At 44.5% G+C, this 20242-nt stretch overlaps 1 protein-coding gene across 4 annotated transcripts; it reads right to left on the bottom strand.

Moving 5' to 3' along the window:
* Window positions 1-2813: 2813 nt before the first annotated feature.
* Window positions 2814-18685, bottom strand: LOC111949752 (hypoxia-inducible factor 1-alpha). 4 transcript variants are annotated; one of them, XM_023967103.2, is made up of 12 exons: window positions 18530-18685; window positions 14211-14398; window positions 13872-14029; window positions 12857-12941; window positions 12645-12760; window positions 9090-9277; window positions 7127-7233; window positions 4078-4225; window positions 3728-3933; window positions 3319-3458; window positions 3105-3197; window positions 2814-2963 (listed from the first exon to the last, which is right to left on the bottom strand). In XM_023967103.2, exons 1-12 carry the CDS (start codon window positions 18559-18561, stop codon window positions 2829-2831), a joined length of 1596 nt encoding a protein of 531 aa, XP_023822871.2. In that variant the 5' UTR covers window positions 18562-18685; the 3' UTR covers window positions 2814-2828. The 4 variants fall into 4 exon arrangements, with proteins under 4 accessions (XP_023822871.2, XP_070290145.1, XP_070290143.1 ...); XM_070434044.1 differs by having other exon boundaries at window positions 13872-14026; XM_070434042.1 differs by lacking the exon at window positions 18530-18685 and adding an exon at window positions 15633-16043.
* Window positions 18686-20242: the final 1557 nt, after the last annotated feature.

Here is a 20242-nt window from a genome sequence, read left to right as displayed (position 1 = left end):
ATTTTGTAATGAAAAGCAAAGTACATTCTTTAAAAAACCAAAGCTCAAATGGCACCCCAAAAACATATGGAGGGCAAGGTTTACACTACAGAGCGTACAGGTGAGAAGGCTATGTTGCTTCTTTCATCATACAGGGCGAACAAACAACACATTCTGATGAATCTATAGAGATGAACCAAATGCCACCATAGGATCATTTAATCATGCAGGTAAAATAAATCCTGTGTGCTTCAAACCAATTATCTTTCAATCTCTTTCGTATTCTTAAACAATAGATTCATAATAAAGACAACAACGGGGGAGTAATTGATAAGATGTTAAGTAATCATTTCTACAGTACGTGAAATGAATGCGCAAAAGGCGTATATCAGATATTTTATCCACTGAATTTGCAAAACAGCAACCATATTCCGAAAAGAAATAATTACTGCTTGAATATGACAAGATCTTGCACCACCTAGAAATACATGATAAAAGCAACGAAAACACTGCGGTTTATACAATAGTCCATAAGCGAGCATACAAAACATTCATTTAATACATGTTTTTTTTCTTTCTAAAGTCTAGCATGTAAAGTATATAAAATACTAAGTAAAAAGATGCCACTGAAATAATTTGTCTGTTTGGTTGGAAAGAGATGGCAGTCGAGTACGTGACATACAGCTCATCTGTTGAGGCAACAACTGCCTGAGTACTGCATCCAACTGGTCAATAGCAATGGCTTAGGATGTTAGTAATTCATTTGATCCTTCCTTATAAAAATGACCCATAGACGATCGTTCTGAGGTAATATTGGAATATCTTACAACCGTTGTGCGTTTCTGTTACAAAATAATATCATAATAATAAACCCAAAGGTCCACATACCGTACTGAAGAACAGTAGACCAACTGAAGGGTCATCGCTGTGTCCTAAAACACCACTCTCAGATTTACTGGACGTGTGTGTCTGAAGCTTGATTTGTGCGCGTGTTTTTTGAGTCTGTTCTGACCTCGGAAGCACCATTGGGTCAAGTGTAGTGTTTAGACTAAAGTCTACAAGTGTTCGCAAGAACTGAGAACACTTTTATCAACCCTGAATGAGAGGGGAGGGGGGGCTAAACCTAGTACTGCCACCTGCCCCCTAGAACATGAGACATACAAGAGTGGGGAGAAGAGGAGGAACAAGGTTTCTTAAGCTACAGGCATCCTTGCAGAAAACCATAGTAGGCTGTTGTTGTTGTGGACATAGCTGGCCAGCGTGACGAAGTCTGAGTTGGAGGCGCTGGRAGAGAGAATGCGCACGTCTGGTTGGGGAGTGTGTGAATCCTGTTGAGGCGCCATGATCTCAGAACTCCGCAGCTGGCAGGGGATGATTGGCAGCTGCTTCCTCAAGTCAGAGAGGAGGTCAGGGGGTCAGGTGGGCGGCACAAGAAGAGGTCCCTCATCAAGGCTGGGGGAGAACATGAGAGAGAAGGGGAAGAGGAGGAGAACTGAGTTGAATTGGTCATCACCTATTTCAGTAGATATTAGCAAGAGTGCATTTGGTAGGTACAGTATGACATAGCATGCAAATGCCACACATGAAGCCTAAATATTTGCCTAAGATACAGTAGTACCATGACGCATGTCCGTGTGTTTGTACCTGCGGTGTCACATCGTCCCTGGGCTTCCCCGAGGATGGGGTCCCTGTCCGTCAGCAGTTGACTCCGCCTGCGTGGCTCCAACTCTGGGCTGTCTATATCCTCCAGGCAGTCCTGAAACACACACACAGTTTCAACTTTAATAGCACATCATTGTTCATTAAGTAATTTCATACACCCTCGCCCAAACTCTCACCCTAAACCCCTCCTACCCCACCCTAAACCCCTTCCTCACCCAACCCTCACCCAACCCTAAACACCCTCCTCACCCCACCCTAAACCCCCTTCTCACCCCATCCTAAACCCCCTTCCTCCCCAACCCTAAACCCCCTCCTCACCCACCCTAACCCCCTCCTCACCCCACCCTAAACCCCCTTTCTACCAACCCTCACCCAACCCTAACCCCCACCTCACCCACCCTAAACCCCCTTCCTCACCCACCACCCTACCCACCCTCTCCTCACCCCACCCTAAACCCCTCCACCCAACCCCACCTAAACCCCTCTCCTCACCCCACCCTACCCTCCTCACCCCACCCTAAACCCCCTTCCTCACCCCAACCCTAACAACCCCCTTCCTCACCCACCTAAACCCCCTTCCTCACCCACCCTAAACCCCCTTCCTCACCCCACCCTAAAACCCTTCCTCACCCCACCCTAAACCCCCTTCCTCACCCCACCTAAACCCCTTCCTCACCCCACACAACTAAACCCCCTTCCTCACCCAACCCTAAACCCCTTCCTTACCCAGTAGGGTGTAGCTGAGAAGAGCAGTTTCCTGCTCGATGGGAGACACCGAGTGTCTCAGTCTCTGTGCTGACTCATCAGCGGGAGGCATGTCTTCATCCTGCCTCGGCTCCTGTAGAAGTTACAGTTAGGAACGTTAAACCTTCAGCCGAACACTTCACTCAAACACCCACACACTGGCTTCACTCAAAACACCCAACACTCACTGTCTGTCACTCCAAAACGATCCGAACTGTTGTCACTCCAACACCACTGTCTGTCACTCCAACACCACCGTCTGTCACTCCAACACCACCGTCTGTCACTCCAACACCACCGTCTGTCACTCCAAAACACCCAACACCACTGTCTGTCACTCCAAAACTACTGTCTGTCACTCAAACACTCAATCCAACCGGGCGTCTCGTCTCTCTCACTGGTGTGACCCAGACAGCAGTGGTTCAGTAGAGTAGAATAGATTTTTACCGTTTCCTGGTAGCAGTGGGGGGCTCTGGGGAGGGGCTGTCAGGGGGCTCAGGGAGCTGGACGCTGAGCAGGAAATCATCATCCATGGAGATATACGGAGCCAGCATGTCCAGATCAACCACTTCCATGTCCTGCCAGCAKAGGAGACAGACTGCTCAATCACAGGTATAGGCTCCCTCTTCCTAATTTCCCTCTCAAAATAGTTTGACTTATTGAAGAAATAGGAAAGAACTATGCTCATCATTAAGTGTTCGGCTGTGTTCTGCATGTACCTCAGGCTGGTCTTCCTTCTGCACGACCTCTTCTGGACAGACGGCAAACAACTTCTCCACCTCATCCTCTATTGGCAGCTCCTCAATGGGGATCTGACGAGGACAGATATATAGTGGACTTCTCATCAGTGAGAACACACCGGGTTCATATGTTATAGACTCTAAGGAGATACTGTATCCTCACTGACATTTAAGAATCAACTAAAGTTCTTACCAGCGCTGGTGTTGGTGATGAGGTGGGCTTGTCGAATATGGGTGAGAGGAGCGTCCACAGCTCGGGGGTGCACAGGTCCTGTGGGAAAACTGGGGCGGAGTCAGGGCTTGATGGAAGGCTGAACGACAGCTCCGCAAAGTCTGCAGAAACAACATAAACAGTCTTTTGAGCACTTATGACAGTGAATGAATATGTAGTAAGCCAGCCCTGTCTGAGCCAGAATGGCCCATAGGGCAGGAGGCTGCCACGTGAGGCAGCTTGATCTACTAGTACACTAGTCTGTCGCAGGTCTGCCTCAGGCCCTAGAATCTTTTGGTACTCGACCCGGGGATCAAACTCCCAACCTCAGGGGAGACACTAACCACAAGATGGTACAGTACTAAGGTGTGAATTAAAGTGTGAGGATGACCTGTGACGGGTACGATGGGGTCTCCTGAGACAGGGGCCAGTTGGAGGAGGTCCTCTGGGTTCTCCTTCAGCTGTTGGAAGAGCTCTCCACTGCTGCTGTTGTCACTGTCACACAAGGTCTCCCCTGAGGCCTCAGAGACAGGATCACTCTTCAGCCCACAGCCAGTCTGCTCTACTGAGAACACCACATCTGCCTGCTCCACCACACTGAGAGAGAGATGGAGAGAGAAAGAGGGATAGATAGGCAGAGAGAGACAGACAGAAAGAGATTATGTAGGGTAGGGAGAATGGAAAGGGGTGAACGTATGTGTCATGAAAAAGGAGATGAGAGTAGAGYTGGTGGGGCATTACCTGAGGATAAAGTTAAGACAGACCACAGCCTCTGGTTGGGAGGTCTTGTTGTTGTAGAMGACTGTAGCCTGGGTCTCTGCCCACACAAAGCCCCCACTCTTAGCCAGGAAACGGTATTGGCTGGTGCACACCTGGCCTTTAGACAGAACTGGGATGGGTGGGGACAGTGGACATATCAATGTACACATACAAACACGCGCACACACCCACAGGCACACTTCAAGTTGACCACTTCACTATAGCACTCTTAAAAGGCCGAGCAGGGCTCATAAATCAATGTCCTTTCCCGGAGGTGGAGTAAATGACATTACTAAGCTGCTCCCGAATGTCCTACGTCAGGTGTCCATGTGGGTTTTAATGACATTATGAAGGGCAGCTCTGAACAGTTGAAACTGGATTTTAAAAGAGCTGACTGACTCTCTGCTAGACACTAATAGATGACCCATCATATCTGGCCCTGTGGCCTCTCTGATCATATCTGGCCCTGTGGCCTCTCTGATCATATCTGGCCCTGTGGCCTCTCTGATCATATCTGGCCCTGTGGCCGTCTCTGTATGATACTGGCCCCTGTGGCAGCGCGTCTCGTGATCGATAGTGTGAGGCCCTTGGTGCCTCTCTGACTCGATACTGCCCTGTGCCTCTCTTGATATATCTGGCCCTGTGGCCTCTTCTGATCATTGATCCTGGCCCTGTGGGCTCTCTGAATCATATCTTGGCCTGTGGCCCTCTTCTGATCATATTCTGGCCCTCGTGGCCTCTGATTGTCTCATGATCTTTGGCCCTGTGTGGCCCCTCGTCCTGATCTATATCTGGCACCTTGTGGCCTCTCTGATTCATATCTGCCCTGTGGCATCTCGCATCGCCGCATCATAGCGTGCCCATCATGCCTCTGGCTCTCCTGATTTTCTGACTGGCCTGTCCTGATATATCGACTGTGTTAATCTACGGCCTGTGGCCTCACTCGATCAATCTGGCCCTGTGGCCTCCTGATTCATTATCTGGCCCTGGTGGCCTTCTGATCATATCTGGCCAGCGGCCTCTGATCATACTGGCTGGCCTCTAACTATCATATTGGCCCTGGGCTCTCTGAATCTGCCTGCTCATGAATGTCAGTTATTGAACGCATTTAGCAGGATCTTTCTCTTTCACAACTGGCTACCGTGAAATTATTTAGCAGCTCAAATGTGTGTAATTTTTGTTGACAATCCGAACCATTTTTGGAAACCAACACATTTTAAAGGAGACATGGGAATCCCAATCGGTTTGGTTCCTGGAATCCTTTCACAGCATTATAAGAGCCTGTGTTGAGACAGATGACTTATCAAATGACCCAAGCCCAGCTCAAGTTGTAATCCCTACCATATGTGGTCGCAGAGTTGTCATAGATGGCCTTATCAGCAAATGGAATTACACCAAGCGGCGTTGGTAGAACACAAGTAATAAAGTCCTAATCTCCCTCTTACTGCTGAGACTGCCTCTGTTGAAATCCTAACGCTATTGTATACAGTTAATCATGCCTGATGAACCAATTTATACTTACCCAGCTTGGAGGTGGTGTGCCCTAGAAGGGAAGTCCACCCATGAGTGCAGCTCAAACCTGCACTAACAATAAAATACATGAGCAATGTCTACATCTGCTGAGCAAGTAAGCATCCCAAAAGAAAAGTTCTCAAAATAGCCCACGTTAACATACATAGCTTAAGAAGCAAGGTTTATGAAATCAATAATTTGCTAGTAACAGATGACATTCATATTCTGACTATCTCTGAAACTCACTTAGATAATACCTTTGACGATAGTGGTAGCAATACAAGGTTATAACTTTTATAGAAAATATAGAAATGCCAATGGTGGAGGTGTTGCTGTTTATATTCAGAACCACATTCCTGTAAAGATTAGAGAGGATCTCATGTTAAATACTGTTAATATAAATACTAGTAATATGGCTACAGGTTAATCTGCCTCACCTAAAGCCCCTTCTGCTGGGAAGTTGCTATAGACCACCAAGTGCTAACAGTCAGTATCTGGATAATATGTGTAAAATGCTTGATAATGTGTGCGATATCAACAGAGGTATATTTTCTGGGTGATTTAAATATGGACTGGCTTTCATCAAGCTGCCCACTCAAGAAAAAGCTTCAAACTGTAACCAGTGCCTGCAACCTGGTTCAGGTTGTCAGTCAACCTACCAGGGTAGTTACAAACAGCACAGGAATGAAATTATCAACATGTATTGATCACATCTTTACTAATGCTGCAGAAATGTGCTTGAAAGCAGTATCCAGATCCAAGCAGTATCCAGATCCATCGGATGTAGTGATCACAATATAGTAGCCATATCTAGGAAAACCAAAGTTCCAATGGCTGGGCCTAATATAGTGTATAAGAGGTCATACAATAAGTTTTGTAGTGATTCCTATGTTGTTGATGTAAAGAATATTTGTTGGTCCGTGGTGTGTAATGAGGAGCAAACAGACGCTGCACTTGACACTACTGTTAGCTAGCCCGATAGTCACGAACAATTGTTAGCTAGCTACCCACAAAGAATTGACATCTACCTTGCACAACAATACTTTTAGGTCATTTTTGCCTGTGTGGTCTCGTCTCTATTTTTGCTGGCTGAAAGAAGGTTTCAGTGAATGGGAGGTGCAGCGTGAGGCAATACAGTAGGGGGAGTGTAAGCGCTTCTCACAGTAGTACGCAAATTGAGAAACACCCCATGTATTCACGCAGTCTAGCAGTAGTTGTATTTGTCCAATCCTGTCCTTACTGTTCAGTCTGCTTCCCAGACACTCAGGAGGAAAGGCTGAGCAGTAGCAAGTCCGCCTGACAACAGCTGTCACAACAACACGTCGTCCCCAGTACTCACACAAAGTCATTTTACTTATGTGTCACTCACCGGCATAACGCCTTACAGTGTTACACTGACTCTCACGGAACTGTTATATGTCACATGATAATGTTACAAAGGAGACTAGCTCGGTGAAACCAATGTTTTAGCATGGGCCCTTCCACCTACAATCCACACACACCCTGCTCAGAGACTCACGGATGTGCAGGCTCTTGGTCACATGATCCGAGTCCAGGGCATGATGGAATTCGTAGGCAGATTTGCCAATCAGATCTTCTGGCTCGTATCCCACTAGCTCTGCCACCCTGGCAACACAGTGGATACAGAAGGAGGGGGTCAGAGGTCAGCTTGTAGTCAACAACCCATCGATGATGCAGTATGGTAGTTTTGCAAGAGGGAAAATGATTCATTTACCCCAGCAGATTAAGTTATGAGTTATTGTAATGAGCCCCACATTGTAGGCAACAAACAATGGTTATAACCGTTCCCATGGTATGGGGATGGCCATCTCCAGCGGTCTGTTTGTTTGTGTGTAGTGGGGAATTATTTCATTCACGATTTTCTGTACTTGATTTGTTAATGATATGTTCTAAATATAATTGTATAAGCGGAGAGACGTGGACCGAGGCATTCCCCTGGGAGGTGAAACCGGAATTAGCCATGTACCCCCATGTTAACTCCATGTTTGGTTAAGTAGTTTTCTTCTGTTAGTCTATAATTATGTTGTAACTGACTACTGATATCCTTTTACTTCTTAGACCTTTGACCTGTTTAAGTGCTGATGGTATACTTTCTGGTAATCTGTGTCGACAGTGGCTAAGGTCTTATTTGGAGTCAGAAGATTTAGTGGAGTCAGAAGATTTAGTGACCTTGAAGACAGAACAGTTGTCTGCTGATAGTGGATATAAGGGCCTTCTCCGAGGAGGCCAGGCAGACCTTTTCTATGCTGGAGGCTGTCTCCCGTTGAAACTTGTATGAAACCGAATTGATTTATGATTGACTATAACCGCGACTACTCTTCTCTTTTATTCAGGGGTTGGAACCAAAATATAACGGGTAGGGAGAGATCGAGACAGAGGGGTGAACTTTTAGGTGGCTTGATGTCCTGAACATCATGGCATGACTTGGAATGTGTTTAGGCTATTACTAGCATCAGAACTTCACTGAATAACAGAATTATATAATAGATATTGTGATTATTTTGGAAAAAAATGAAAAAAATCTATAAATTCATATTATTACCRGTTTCTCATGATTTTAAAATAACTTTTCTCTTTCGAAAGCCTAGAGATCACTTTCGTTTCCGGTTCTGTTTCCTTCCCTCTAATTAGTTCACTCTTTTCCCTGAACCGTTTCCAACCCCTGCTTTTATTCATTTCACAATCCCCTTTACAGAGTGTGTATGTGGGTGTGTGTTTGTGTGCGAGGTTTCTGTTGCTATGCATGTGTGTATTAGCCTAAAAGTGAGTGTAGCGTTCAGTCTCGTTTAATCATGGGTGTATCCATTACGGCCAAATCTATTGCAAAACGTTTTGCAACCGAAACTGTTTACTTCAAATGCTGTTGAGTTACGTTTTGTTCTCAAATGACAATTGTTGTTCAGTCGTGTCTCTTTCTGGAAAGATTTGGATGGAGCCCCAGGGTTTCCCCAAACTCGGTTCCGTGCCCCCCCCCCCCCCCCTGTGCTACCGTTTTTAGTGTTTTGCCCCTAACGACTACACAGCGATTCAAATAATCAAAGCTGGAAGATGACTTGGTTATTGTATCAGCTGTGTAGTGTAGGGGCAAAAAACCAAAAGGTTTGCCCCGGTGAGGGTGTGGGGAAACCCTGCCTTTAGAGCCATGAAGAATTGATTCATTGATAGATGTGCAGCCTTGTTGCCCAATTACTTTCAGACTTGTCATATTGAACGGCAACTTGTAAACTAGCCACATTTAAATGACTATTCCATTAAGAATGAAAAACAGGCTTATACGTTCACGTGAAAGTGTTTGGATTAAATGGTTTCTTTGTTGCAAAAAGGTTCAACAGGAACTAAACGTTTTGCAAACAGACATTGGCGTAATTGAATTCACCCCTGTTTGTGTGTGGTGTGTGTGTGTGTGTGTGTGTGTGTTGTTGTGTGTGTTGTGTTGTGTGTGTGTGTCTGCTCAGCCTCACCTGCCCTCGCAGTGTGTGAAGCGCAGGTCCATGCTGTGTCGAGTGAGGAAGGTACTGCGGTCCAGAGGGAACTCCACACTGGACGGGTGGGGGATGGGCTCACACAGCACCGTCATGAAGCTGCCTGCAGGAYGTGACGAGTCCTCGTCACTGCAGCACACACGCATGTGGCCTGTACAGTGCAGCACCTGGGGGCCACAGAGTGCAGGAAGGTTAGTTTGATAACCATGACTATCCATATTTACATAACAGGGCACATGCATGAGCAACAGAACCAATAAGTCCCAATGTGAATGTTGTCGAGCAGGGATGGGCAACTTTGATGGGGGTGGGGGGCACCAAAAAAATCACAACTCATCATGAGGGGCCGCATTGGCTCGCTTTTTTGTTGTATGGAAATTGATACGAGGGCCTTTAAAAAATGGGGGCTGTGCCACGGGCTGCCCGCTAGTTGCCCATTCCTGTGGCAGAGACAATTCAGGGCAGACATAACTATGTTAAGCAACATTCACAGTGGGACTTGACATGGCGTGTTAGAAAAAAATAAAGGAATGTAAGGATTATTCTATACAAGAGGAACGCTCCGTCCCAAATGGCAGCATATCCCTATATATATGCACTACTTCAGACCAGAGCTCTATCCCTATATATGCACTTCTTCATACCAGAGCTCTATTCCCTATTAAGTCGCACTTCTTCAGCCAGAGCTCTGTTCCCTATATAGTGCACTACTTCAGACCAGAGCTCTGTTCCCATATAGTGCACTACTTCAGACCAGAGCTCTATTCCCATATTAGTGCACTACTTCAGACCAGAGCTCTATTTCCTATATAGTGCACTACTTCAGACCAGAGCTCTATTCCCTATATAGTGCACTACTTCAGACCAGAGCTCTATTCCCTATATAGTGCACTACTTTAGACCAGAGCCTATTCCCTATATGTGCACTACTCAGACCAGACCTATCCTATATAGTGCACTACTTCAGACCAGAGCTCTATTCCCTATATAGTGCACTACTTCAGACCAGAGCTCTATTCCCTATATAGTGCACTACTTCAGACCAGAGCTCTATTCCCTATATAGTGCACTACTTCAGACCAGAGCTCTATTCCCTATATAGTGCACTACTTCAGACCAGAGCTCTATTCCCTATATAGTGCACTACTTCAGACCAGAGCTCTATTCCCTATATAGTGCACTACTTCAGACCAGAGCTCTATTCCCTATATAGTGCACTACTTCAGACCAGAGCTCTATTCCCTATATAGTGCACTACTTCAGACCAGAGCTCTATTCCCTATATAGTGCACTACTTCAGACCAGAGCTCTATTCCCTATATAGTGCACTACTTCAGACCAGAGCTCTATTCCCTATATAGTGCACTACTTCAGACCAGAGCTCTATTCCCTATATAGTGCACTACTTCAGACCAGAGCTCTATTCCCTATATAGTGCACTACTTAGACCAGAGCTCTATTCCCTATATAGTGCACTACTTCAGACCAGAGCTCTATTCCCTATATAGTGCACACTTCAGACCAGAGCTCTATTCCCTATATAGTGCACATTTCAGACCAGAGCTCTATTCCCTATATAGGTGACTATTTCAGACCAGAGCTCTATTCCCTATATAGTGGACTATTTCAGACCAGAGCTCTATCCCTATATAGTGGACTACTTCAGACCAGAGCTCTATTCCCTTATAGTGGACTACTTCAGACCAGAGCTCTATTCCCTATATAGTGCACTACTTCAGACCAGAGCTCTGGAGCAGACCAAATAACCAGAGATGGAGAGGAACAGCAGTATACTGGAACAGCAGTATACAAATGGGATGTGATGCCCTTGTAACACGGCCAAGAGTGAGAACACAGACTCATTTCAATAACACAAATGCTGAGTCAACACTGTTCACACACCTCTACTGGAATCCAGAGTATAACCAGGCCAAGGCTTTCTGACAGTCATGGTCACTGATGGACCCCTGCCCTGTGTGTGTGTGCGCACTTGTTTTACGACCTTATCAGGACCCCAATGTTCTAACAATTCACCCAAACGTCCTGACAAGGTAGGAAAACACTAACTTTTTTCTTGTCTGGAATTTGTTAAAATTATATTTAAAGTTTAAGGGTTAGGTTTTAGAGTTTTAAGTTAAGGTTAGGTTTAGGGGTTAAGGTTAGGGAAAATAGTATTTTTAAAAGGTCCAAAAAAATGACTCCCCAAAAACTACATAAATTTCACAAAAATAAAYCTGTAATCCCCTGGATCAACCTCTCGATGCTGGACACTGAGCCAAGCAGAAATGAGAGAAATGAAGGTGAGGGGACACCATCTATACTACCAATGATAGTCGCTCCAATAGGAAAGAAAGTAAGGCAGGGTGGCAGGCTGGATTAAGTAAAGAACCAGACTCATAAACCAGAGAGATATGGTTAATCCCCACGTCTCATCATTAGAATGGAGACAGATCCCTGATATCTAGGCCAGCCAGACTGTCCTACCTAACCTTTCAGCTGGATTAAGTGTCCTGGCCTTCTAAATCCAAAACACATCTCATGTTTATAGCTCGGATGTTTCGCTAATGTCTTAGCAACGCCACTGGTAACAGCAACATATGAATCTCAGTGAATGGTGAAAGACGGCCCGAATAGGGTTGGCCATATCCAGACCTTCTGATTCAGAGGGGTTGGGTTAAATGCGGAAGACGCATTTCAGTTGTACCTTTCCCTTCATACCAATCCTGTACCATAGCGGGGTACATGGTATTACCGTTATAGCAGCCCCTTGTATGCGCTCTCTCTCCATTGCGCCTGGCGCTCTCTCTCCAAGCGCAATCGGACATAAACGAATCGCAAGAACAGACAGCCCAGCTCATAGAGTTATACTCAAAAGGCTACTATTTTTCTGCATGCACAAAATAAATATTAGACAACGGGGATCTTGATCAAGGAGAGGATTGATCGTCTCTGCTGTAAATCTTGAAAGCTAGCAACTTAGCTAGAGAGGAAGTTAGCAAACCAAATGCAGAGCTGAAGAGAATTGATATGGCACATCTTAGATAGTCAAATGTATAGTTATAAGACATTTTGCTCGCAAGCATTAGTTGTGCATTTCAAGTGTGAATTTCAAGTGTGAAGATCAATATTCACGTCATGTCACAAAGCTTCCATTTGCTCAGTGTGCTCTTTGTAAACCAACATACCATGTGACTGGCTCAATCAACTGCTTTGGGGAACGACTTCTTAATGAAAAAAATAACGAAACGTGCAAAATGAAGGACGCGATCTGCTTTATCTATTAACTTAGTGCACAAGTTGACTGCAGGTATTTATTTAAAAACAAATATTCACATTTATGAAAAAACAAGCTACAAATAGTTAACGGTATTGATGATATTGAATATTTCAAAATACCCCGGTATACAGCCAAAGCCTAACGCCCTATGTAGGTGTGGAATACGCAGGTGTACGGGGCTTGGGGTGTTGGTGGCTCATTAGGGCTCAGCTGTGTGTGTGTGTGTGTGTGTGTGTGTGTGTGGGGGGGGGGCGTACCTTCCAGGTGGCAGACTTTATGTTGACAGTGCGCCCTCTACTAGTCAGAGTGCTCTTCATCCTAAGGAAGAAGTTCATCTCTGTGTGTTGCTGCACTGGTTTCTTCTTGAATACACCTGGGATGGAGAGAATAGGTCCCAGGCTTTAGGCCTATAGCTCTGTGTGAGGATGCATGATGAACACACACACACACAAAGGGTAGTTTGTCTCACCTGGCCTAGGCACCAGGAGATCCCGTAGCTCCTCTTGGTCACATGGGTGGACAAAGTCATACACACTCTGGCCCAGCATCTCCAGCTGGACAACAACAATAATACAACCATGTCAATACAACGCCACACAGGCGCCTTTTCCATGAACTGCAGATTAGGAAAAGCTGCACTGCAAATCCGAGAATATCACACCTGGTGCTTCGTAGCTTGCATCTATTTGCTAACTTCTACAAACATGATGATGTCTGCATTTTCTTAGTAATCCAACCAACCAGACTTTTAAATTTGTTCCGCAGGGTAATCTAGGGGACCATAAACTTTTAGCTCCCATTTCACTATTGTGGGATGATTATTTGTAATGGCTATGATTGTACTACAAGCCTGCATGTCAAATAATAAAAAGAAAGATAAGCTAAGAAAGGGGGGGGAGAGATGACTTGTTTTTTTCTGTAGAACTTGAGGGCTCTCAGAGACCACAGCCTGTTTTGAAGGAAGAAAAGGAAGCATGTATAAAGAACACATATCACGTGTGGTTTAACTCACGTCAGACACTGAAAAACCAAAAAGCCTCATGATTTCAAACCGTTAAATCAATTATGCAACATAAAACTAACCAATTGGACAACCAAATTGWTCATCAAAGGCCATGAATAAAAACGTTGTAAAACATGCATTAATAACTGAATATTATTAACATTACTCGTTGCCATGCGTTAAGTGGGAGAATCCACTTTTTGTATCGAGTCTGCAGTCGACATTCTAGTAAGTCTATAACGGATTCATTCTACTTGACTATACTCAATTAGAGCTTCGTGGATACAGACTGACTGTAAACAAAATCACACAACAGCAGTGGAACTGTATATTACTATAGTACTACTATATGCCATTAAGCAGATGCTTTTTATCCAAGGAGACTTACAACAGCGAGTGCATCCATTTTCATATGGATCGCCCCAGTGGGAATCAAACCCATGACCCTGATGTTACCAAGACCATGTGCGGCTGTATGTACCTGTTGGATGCCCAGGTGTTTGTCGACGCTGTCACCCAGGTAAATCATATCCCCCTCCTCTGTCATCACCATGATGAAGCCTGCCAACGCCCGGGGGTAGAACCCATCCATCGTGTCCTCGTCCCCATCTGTGACGCGCTCCTCACTCGTATCCCCTGCTACGACATAAAACCCACGTCATTAGAAAATACACGTGTCCTACGTCATGTCACCACCTTTTCGACTCAAGGGTCTAGACTACCACCATCTTGGGAGTTGGTTATTACTTGGAAAGTAGTACAGAAAGTAGGCTCTCAACCATTCACAGGACACGGACATGACTGGCCAATGGGAGCCCACCTGAGCGGAGGTGGTGCATGCGAAGGAAGCTGAGCGTCACCCTCATGATGGCGGCCTTGTCCAGGTCGGCGGAGACTCTGCGGGGGAGGGGCAGGGTATGGGCCAGCTCGTAGAACAGCTCCGTCTCCAGACTCCGCCTGCAGCGCGCCGCATCCCGGGAACGCACCTTCCGCTGAGCTGTACTCGACCTGGACAGAGGGAAGAGGGAGAGAGAGAGAAAAGGAGTGGTGAGGAAGTGATGAATCAGGAAGAGAAGTAGAACAGACCAAGGCGGTGTAGGAGCAAGGCATACTGAGGAGGTGTTCATTCATGAAGATAAATCCTTTGTGATTTCTTGCGTTCACAAATGTAACCCAATTTTCCGATGTGTGAAATTCTAACAAATCACAAAACGCCCAAAACCCTTTCAACACACATTTCAATATACTTTTTCTGTGAAGTCAGTCATTGTGTATACAAAGTCAAACCAGATAATTAACATCCACTTACTATCTACAGTGTAATATTCACTTCCTTCTCAGACAAAACAAAATTCAAACATTGTTTATTACTCTTCTTCATCAAACGTCTCTGATCCTCTCTTTACTCTATCACACCTCCATAACCGAACAAGCAAATAGGCAAATATTCAAACTCACACATACAAACAGATGGAACAAAAATGTATTTCCTAAATTGTTTTCTCTTTGTGTAGTTGAAGTGTTCACCGAGTCTCACACTGTGTCTGTGAGGGGGCAGGGAAACGATCCTCCCTGAACCACAGCCCTTAATCTCCTCTTACCTCCCTCCCCTTAGCTTCCTCCTTCGCACCAKGGGGATACAGGCAGGCTCTGTTAACCCGTTTATGGCATCTGACCCCAATCAACAGACCCCCCCTCGTGTCCTCCATTGTCCCTCTGTCCTCTATAGTCTCAGAGAGCTTCTGAGATTGTGCCCTCACTTCTTTCCCCCTGGCTTTTCACAGGAAGTTTAAACAGAAGCAATGTGTATCTCCATGTATGACTGCAGGCTGGGTGAAACGGTTCAGGAGTTCTCCCAGTCCCTTAGCATCTCACAATCTGTGTTTATCCAAAGAAAATGTAATTGATTATTTAATAACTGTAATTGATCCTTACCAGCTGTGGTAATATGAAGTGAGAGTAATGAGTTTCGTCATTGGCCAGGGTGTGACAGAACGTGCTCGGTTTGATTCTAATATGGTCAGATATGTGTTCTCAAAGTATTAGCCTAAGTAACAGGCAACATAAGGGCACTTCCATGGTAACAGAATTTTGATTTTTCACTTAAAATCCAGACAAAATCTGAACCAATCATAGAAGTCTATGTTTCACAAGTTTGGTACACCACAGTAGTACACCACAGTAGATAATACAGTACAGTACGGGACTGATTTCTATATCCCGCTCAGGCTGCTTTTCATACCGCGTCCACCCGCTCCCGCTGACTTCTTGTCCGACTCCCACCTGCTCCCGCAAGAACTGGTCCTGAACCCAACCCCAGTCCCGCAAAGTTATTTTAGGTGTATGTGAAGCAGCTTCATTTACAGCCCCGGTCTTTAGTTTTGAACGGTTTGGGCTACAGATGAGCGGTTTTCTGTATTTCTCCAACACTGGCCGCGCATTGTGCATGATTGATTGTTACTCAATTATTCAAACAATTTAAAAGTAAATGCTACAGCCCACACTATGCAAAATAATATTTTGTTTGTCAATAGAGGATTGTGCTTCTATCTCCTGTCTTGTATAGACTCTGAGATTAAATAGGCAAAGACGTCACACTCCTATCTCACAGCAATACTGCAGCTTACCCATACTGTCCCATAATACACTAGTTGCTTTTGAAGTAACAGTTGTTGTGTTTAAGGGGTTAGAGTGCACTGCCTGCCAAGCCCCCTGACTGCTGATTGGTCAGTTCAATGGAGTCAGCTCCTTTTCTGCTCCTGGGATCTTCATAGCTCAGTGGCTGGTATGCTAGAGTGGGGGAGGGGTATTTGAGTGAGCTGGAACCTCTCAGCCAGACTGTTGGCTTTTGAAATTATTAAGGAAAAAGGAAACCACACACTGCTCTTGATAGTATCACCGATTTTACAAAAGAGAGTGCAAGATATTTTGTGAATATGTCTAAAAACATAATTGTATTTGGAGAGGTTTTTGACCATATATTGACCTAAACTCAAACACTCAAGACAACATGAAAAAATGATTGTATATATCAACGAATGCCATTTTGGCCATACAAATACTGTCATAAATTACAGGAATTAATGGAAATATTTTACACAAGTTGACATTTGAGAGATTTTTGYCACCTAAAGGACACCTGGGCCTTGTTAAGGATAAACATGTATACAGACAGATTGGTATGAGATATCTGCTACATTTTTTGGTGCACATGTTGACAAGATGTTGGGGAATCACTGGAATGAAATATTGACCCACTGAGCTTGCCTGACGACTTCAACACTGTGGGAAAAAAAGTGTGTGTGACTGTTTTAGCCCTCCACAGGAACAGGATAGAGCCCTATAAAATGTGTTGTTCAGGCATAGTTTAGTCCAAATCTATATTTGGGTCTAATTACCCTGAACTTGAGTTGTGTCTCAAGGTCCCCGGTGACAGAATCCACAACAATCTATTTATTACTTCTGCCACAGTCCGCATCGTCAAATGTCATGAATGTAAACAGCCAACCCGATGTTAGCAATGCTCCACTGCAAGCTGAAGTCTCCTAAGAATATATTGTCACCGTGGGTCTTCAGTTTAGACATCTCAAGGTTAAGGTAAATCGACCCAYATATAGATTGACTGAACTAGGCCTCTCTTTAACCTTTTACTTTTTGAAAATCATTTATCGTCGATATAAAATGTAGGCTCCAAAGGGTTCCAAAACCGTAGATCGAAAGCGAGGCGTATCAATATTTAGATAGAGCATTTGGGCAGCGTCAGAGCATTTACCCCGCCCGGCATTTTGGTAGGCTATGTGAAGTGACCCATGGCAATTGGAGTCCTAACGGCAAGACTGACTGTAGGCAGTGTCAATTTGACCTGGGAAACATGAATGAAAACCAATGGAACATGTACTCTCGGGTGGGTATAATTTGTGGAACGGTCCAACAGGAATCTGTTCCAAAAACGTAAATAACAAGGTTGCCAACAAACAACACATACAAAGTTGTATAGCGGCAGAATAAGATACCGGGTAGGGAGTYGGCTATTTCATTAAGTTTTTCACTCACCACGTTTATTCCGAAAAATGTCTGTCTTCACTCTGGTAGCCTATGGACAAACATTAAGAATAAGCCACCCTATCCTCTCTACCCCCCTGGAATAAGGTCAATGACGTCTTCAACCCCACACTTTACAGGTTTACTAGGCTCTAAATGTAATCCGCCTCAAAATGAGTTGATGATATTGAGATGTGTGAATTGGGTAGGCTCAATCCTATCCTAAACTATATAGAATCTCTCAACCAAAACTATGTAGTAAAATATATACTTAAATAAGGTTGTCTAATAGTTGTTGCACAATTTCCACTGCCAAGATCTAAATGCAGAGACACAGAGGCGTCATGCCCATAGGGGGCACAGGGGTAAGTGCCCCCTCAGATTTGTCCTGTAAAAAAATATATATATATATTTCTCTGTAATACTACTAGCCACAATTTGATCAAGTTGGGTTAAGCTAGCCCAGATAGGTTTCCAATATCCCAACCTCATAACTTGGTACCAAGAAGCCATTTCAGGCTATCAATCAAGTTAGAGTAGCTAGCTTGTCCAATTATCTTAGCTGGCATGTGTAAAGGATGTCACGTTGCTTGCTTAGCTAGTACCACTTCATCCCGAGTTGGAGCATACCTGGCGCAAACTCTGGACCTCTGCCTTGCTAGCACACATGACCGCCACCCTGAAACATCTTACCAGTCAGCGCCACATGAAAAACTAGCTAAAGTCTGAAGTGGCTGAGGAATACGTTTCACACATCCCCATGTGCTACACATGCCTGCTGGCAAGGTTCGTAGACTTCAGAAAGGCAAGCAATATTTTGGGCCCTAGATTGCAGGAAAAAGCCYTTTCAGGTGTTTGAAAATGCACATACTTTGTGCCCCCTCGAATTTGGGTGCATGACGCCCCTGGGAGAAGACTTGGGGAAAAAAATGAAAAAAAATTGATTTTACTTTTTGATATCTCGTATCTGTACATTCGTGCGCATGTCCAAGTTATTTGAGTCGGCAGACAATAGGCTATGAGAACACTTGTGATATGTCGACGATGTTTAATTGAAACCGAAAACGCACATGTATAACTAATTTATAAATGTCTTACCGTTGTCCAACAGGCTCTTCCTTCGTATCCATATTAAACACTTAAACTTCAAGGATCAGACTTCTGATTTGTTTTATTATTGTTCAATTCTATGCTGATACTGTTTGACTCGAGAAAGCTCTAACAACAACGCCTCATCCCGACTGGCTTCCGCCTTGGCAGACATTCTAGCCAATGAGAGGGAAGATTCGCATGAACAACAGGGATGCGTTCAGTTAGAAAAAACGTACTGCAACGTTCAATTAAAAGGACATGGTGCGGTTCTGAACGACCAGTTCAAAAACGGAGAGATGGTGGGTTGGGGACCGGCACTTTAAAAACGTCACTCACTGCTTTAAAACTATACCCACCAAACGTACCTCAAAGTCTGTTCAAGAACGTTGAAGGACGTTCTGAGGAAACGTGCCGTTCAGRACAAACCAWGACGTAACGTAGCAGACATTCAATCGAACTGAACGAACCCCTGGCACAACTTTGTCTATTGTGCTCGTTTGAGTGAAGCCACGACAGTAGAATAACTTGGAGTAAAGTCGGGGGGAGGTGCATTTGGTGTCAGCCGAATGGTCGGACACCAATGTGGTTTTCCAACAGCAAGACTCAGATCAACATGGCGGGGTCATTGTTTATCAAYGTTTTTCTTTATAATGTCAAAATAAACATGCCTCCAACCTCCATATCACGCAAGCACAAACTGAAATCAAATGTGTGTACATTGTTCAATCAATTAGTGACAGTCCCAAATATCACATGAATTTGTACATATCCACTGTATACATGAATTGCAGCAAAGTTGGTTCCTGTTTCAGTAACGTCTTTGTAGGRCAAACAAAAAGACAATAGTGATTGGTTGACAATTAGAGCCTCCCACAATGCAGTTGGTGGCTGCAGGATGAAGTTGGTGAAGAGCAACTGCAGAAACAAAACAGTCGACTGCAGTCAAAATGTCATGACCTTTGATCACATGATTTATGTTCATGCAGTGGACATGAAGCTGCAAGTCCGACAATTTTTTCCCCAATAATGTAATAGACTTTGAAAGCCGGTGACCGACATGACAAAAGTGATCAGCTCGAACGGGCCCATTATTCTTTATATGGAGGAGTTTGAGCTGATCAATTCTGTCTGTGGTCATGCCTTTCAAAGTGTGTTGRAAACCTGCCTTGCATCAACATGTCAACTGCATGAACTTTGCAAAACCCATGTGATCAAAGGTCATGCAGTTTTTTATGCAAGCGCCTCCAAGTCGCTGTAGCTGCTTATTCCATGTTTATTTTTGACATTACAAACAATTAAACATTTTTATAAACAATGGCAACACTGTCATGTTGCTAGGAGCCTTGTTGTAGGGAAAAGGCTATATGGACACTCCTGACCTGCAAATCTACATTTCATTTCTGAATTGGTAAAAATGAGGTTAGGGTTCGGGTCTGGGTCTCAACTTGGCCCTAATTTTAAAGCTTTTGGAAGTGCAATCCAAGTGGGAAGATAAACACACTAGTARACCACAGAGGACATATAATATCTACATAAATACAAAGTAATTACTAGGTGTTACACAGGATTTAGCCAGTTAAAATAATCCCTGGGACCAAAGTAGTTAAGGATTTAGTGTAGGTTAAAGTTAAGGGTCAGTTTTAGATTTTGGATAGTCATTTTGCAGGTCAGCAGTGTCCTTATAGTCTCTCTCTTGCTGTAGGCAAACCYTGCCCCTCC

This window comes from Salvelinus sp. IW2-2015, linkage group LG22 (assembly GCF_002910315.2).
Source record: "Salvelinus sp. IW2-2015 linkage group LG22, ASM291031v2, whole genome shotgun sequence".
In the NCBI taxonomy this organism is placed as follows: domain Eukaryota; kingdom Metazoa; phylum Chordata; class Actinopteri; order Salmoniformes; family Salmonidae; genus Salvelinus; species Salvelinus sp. IW2-2015.
This window is presented reverse-complemented; position numbering and strand designations above follow the sequence as displayed.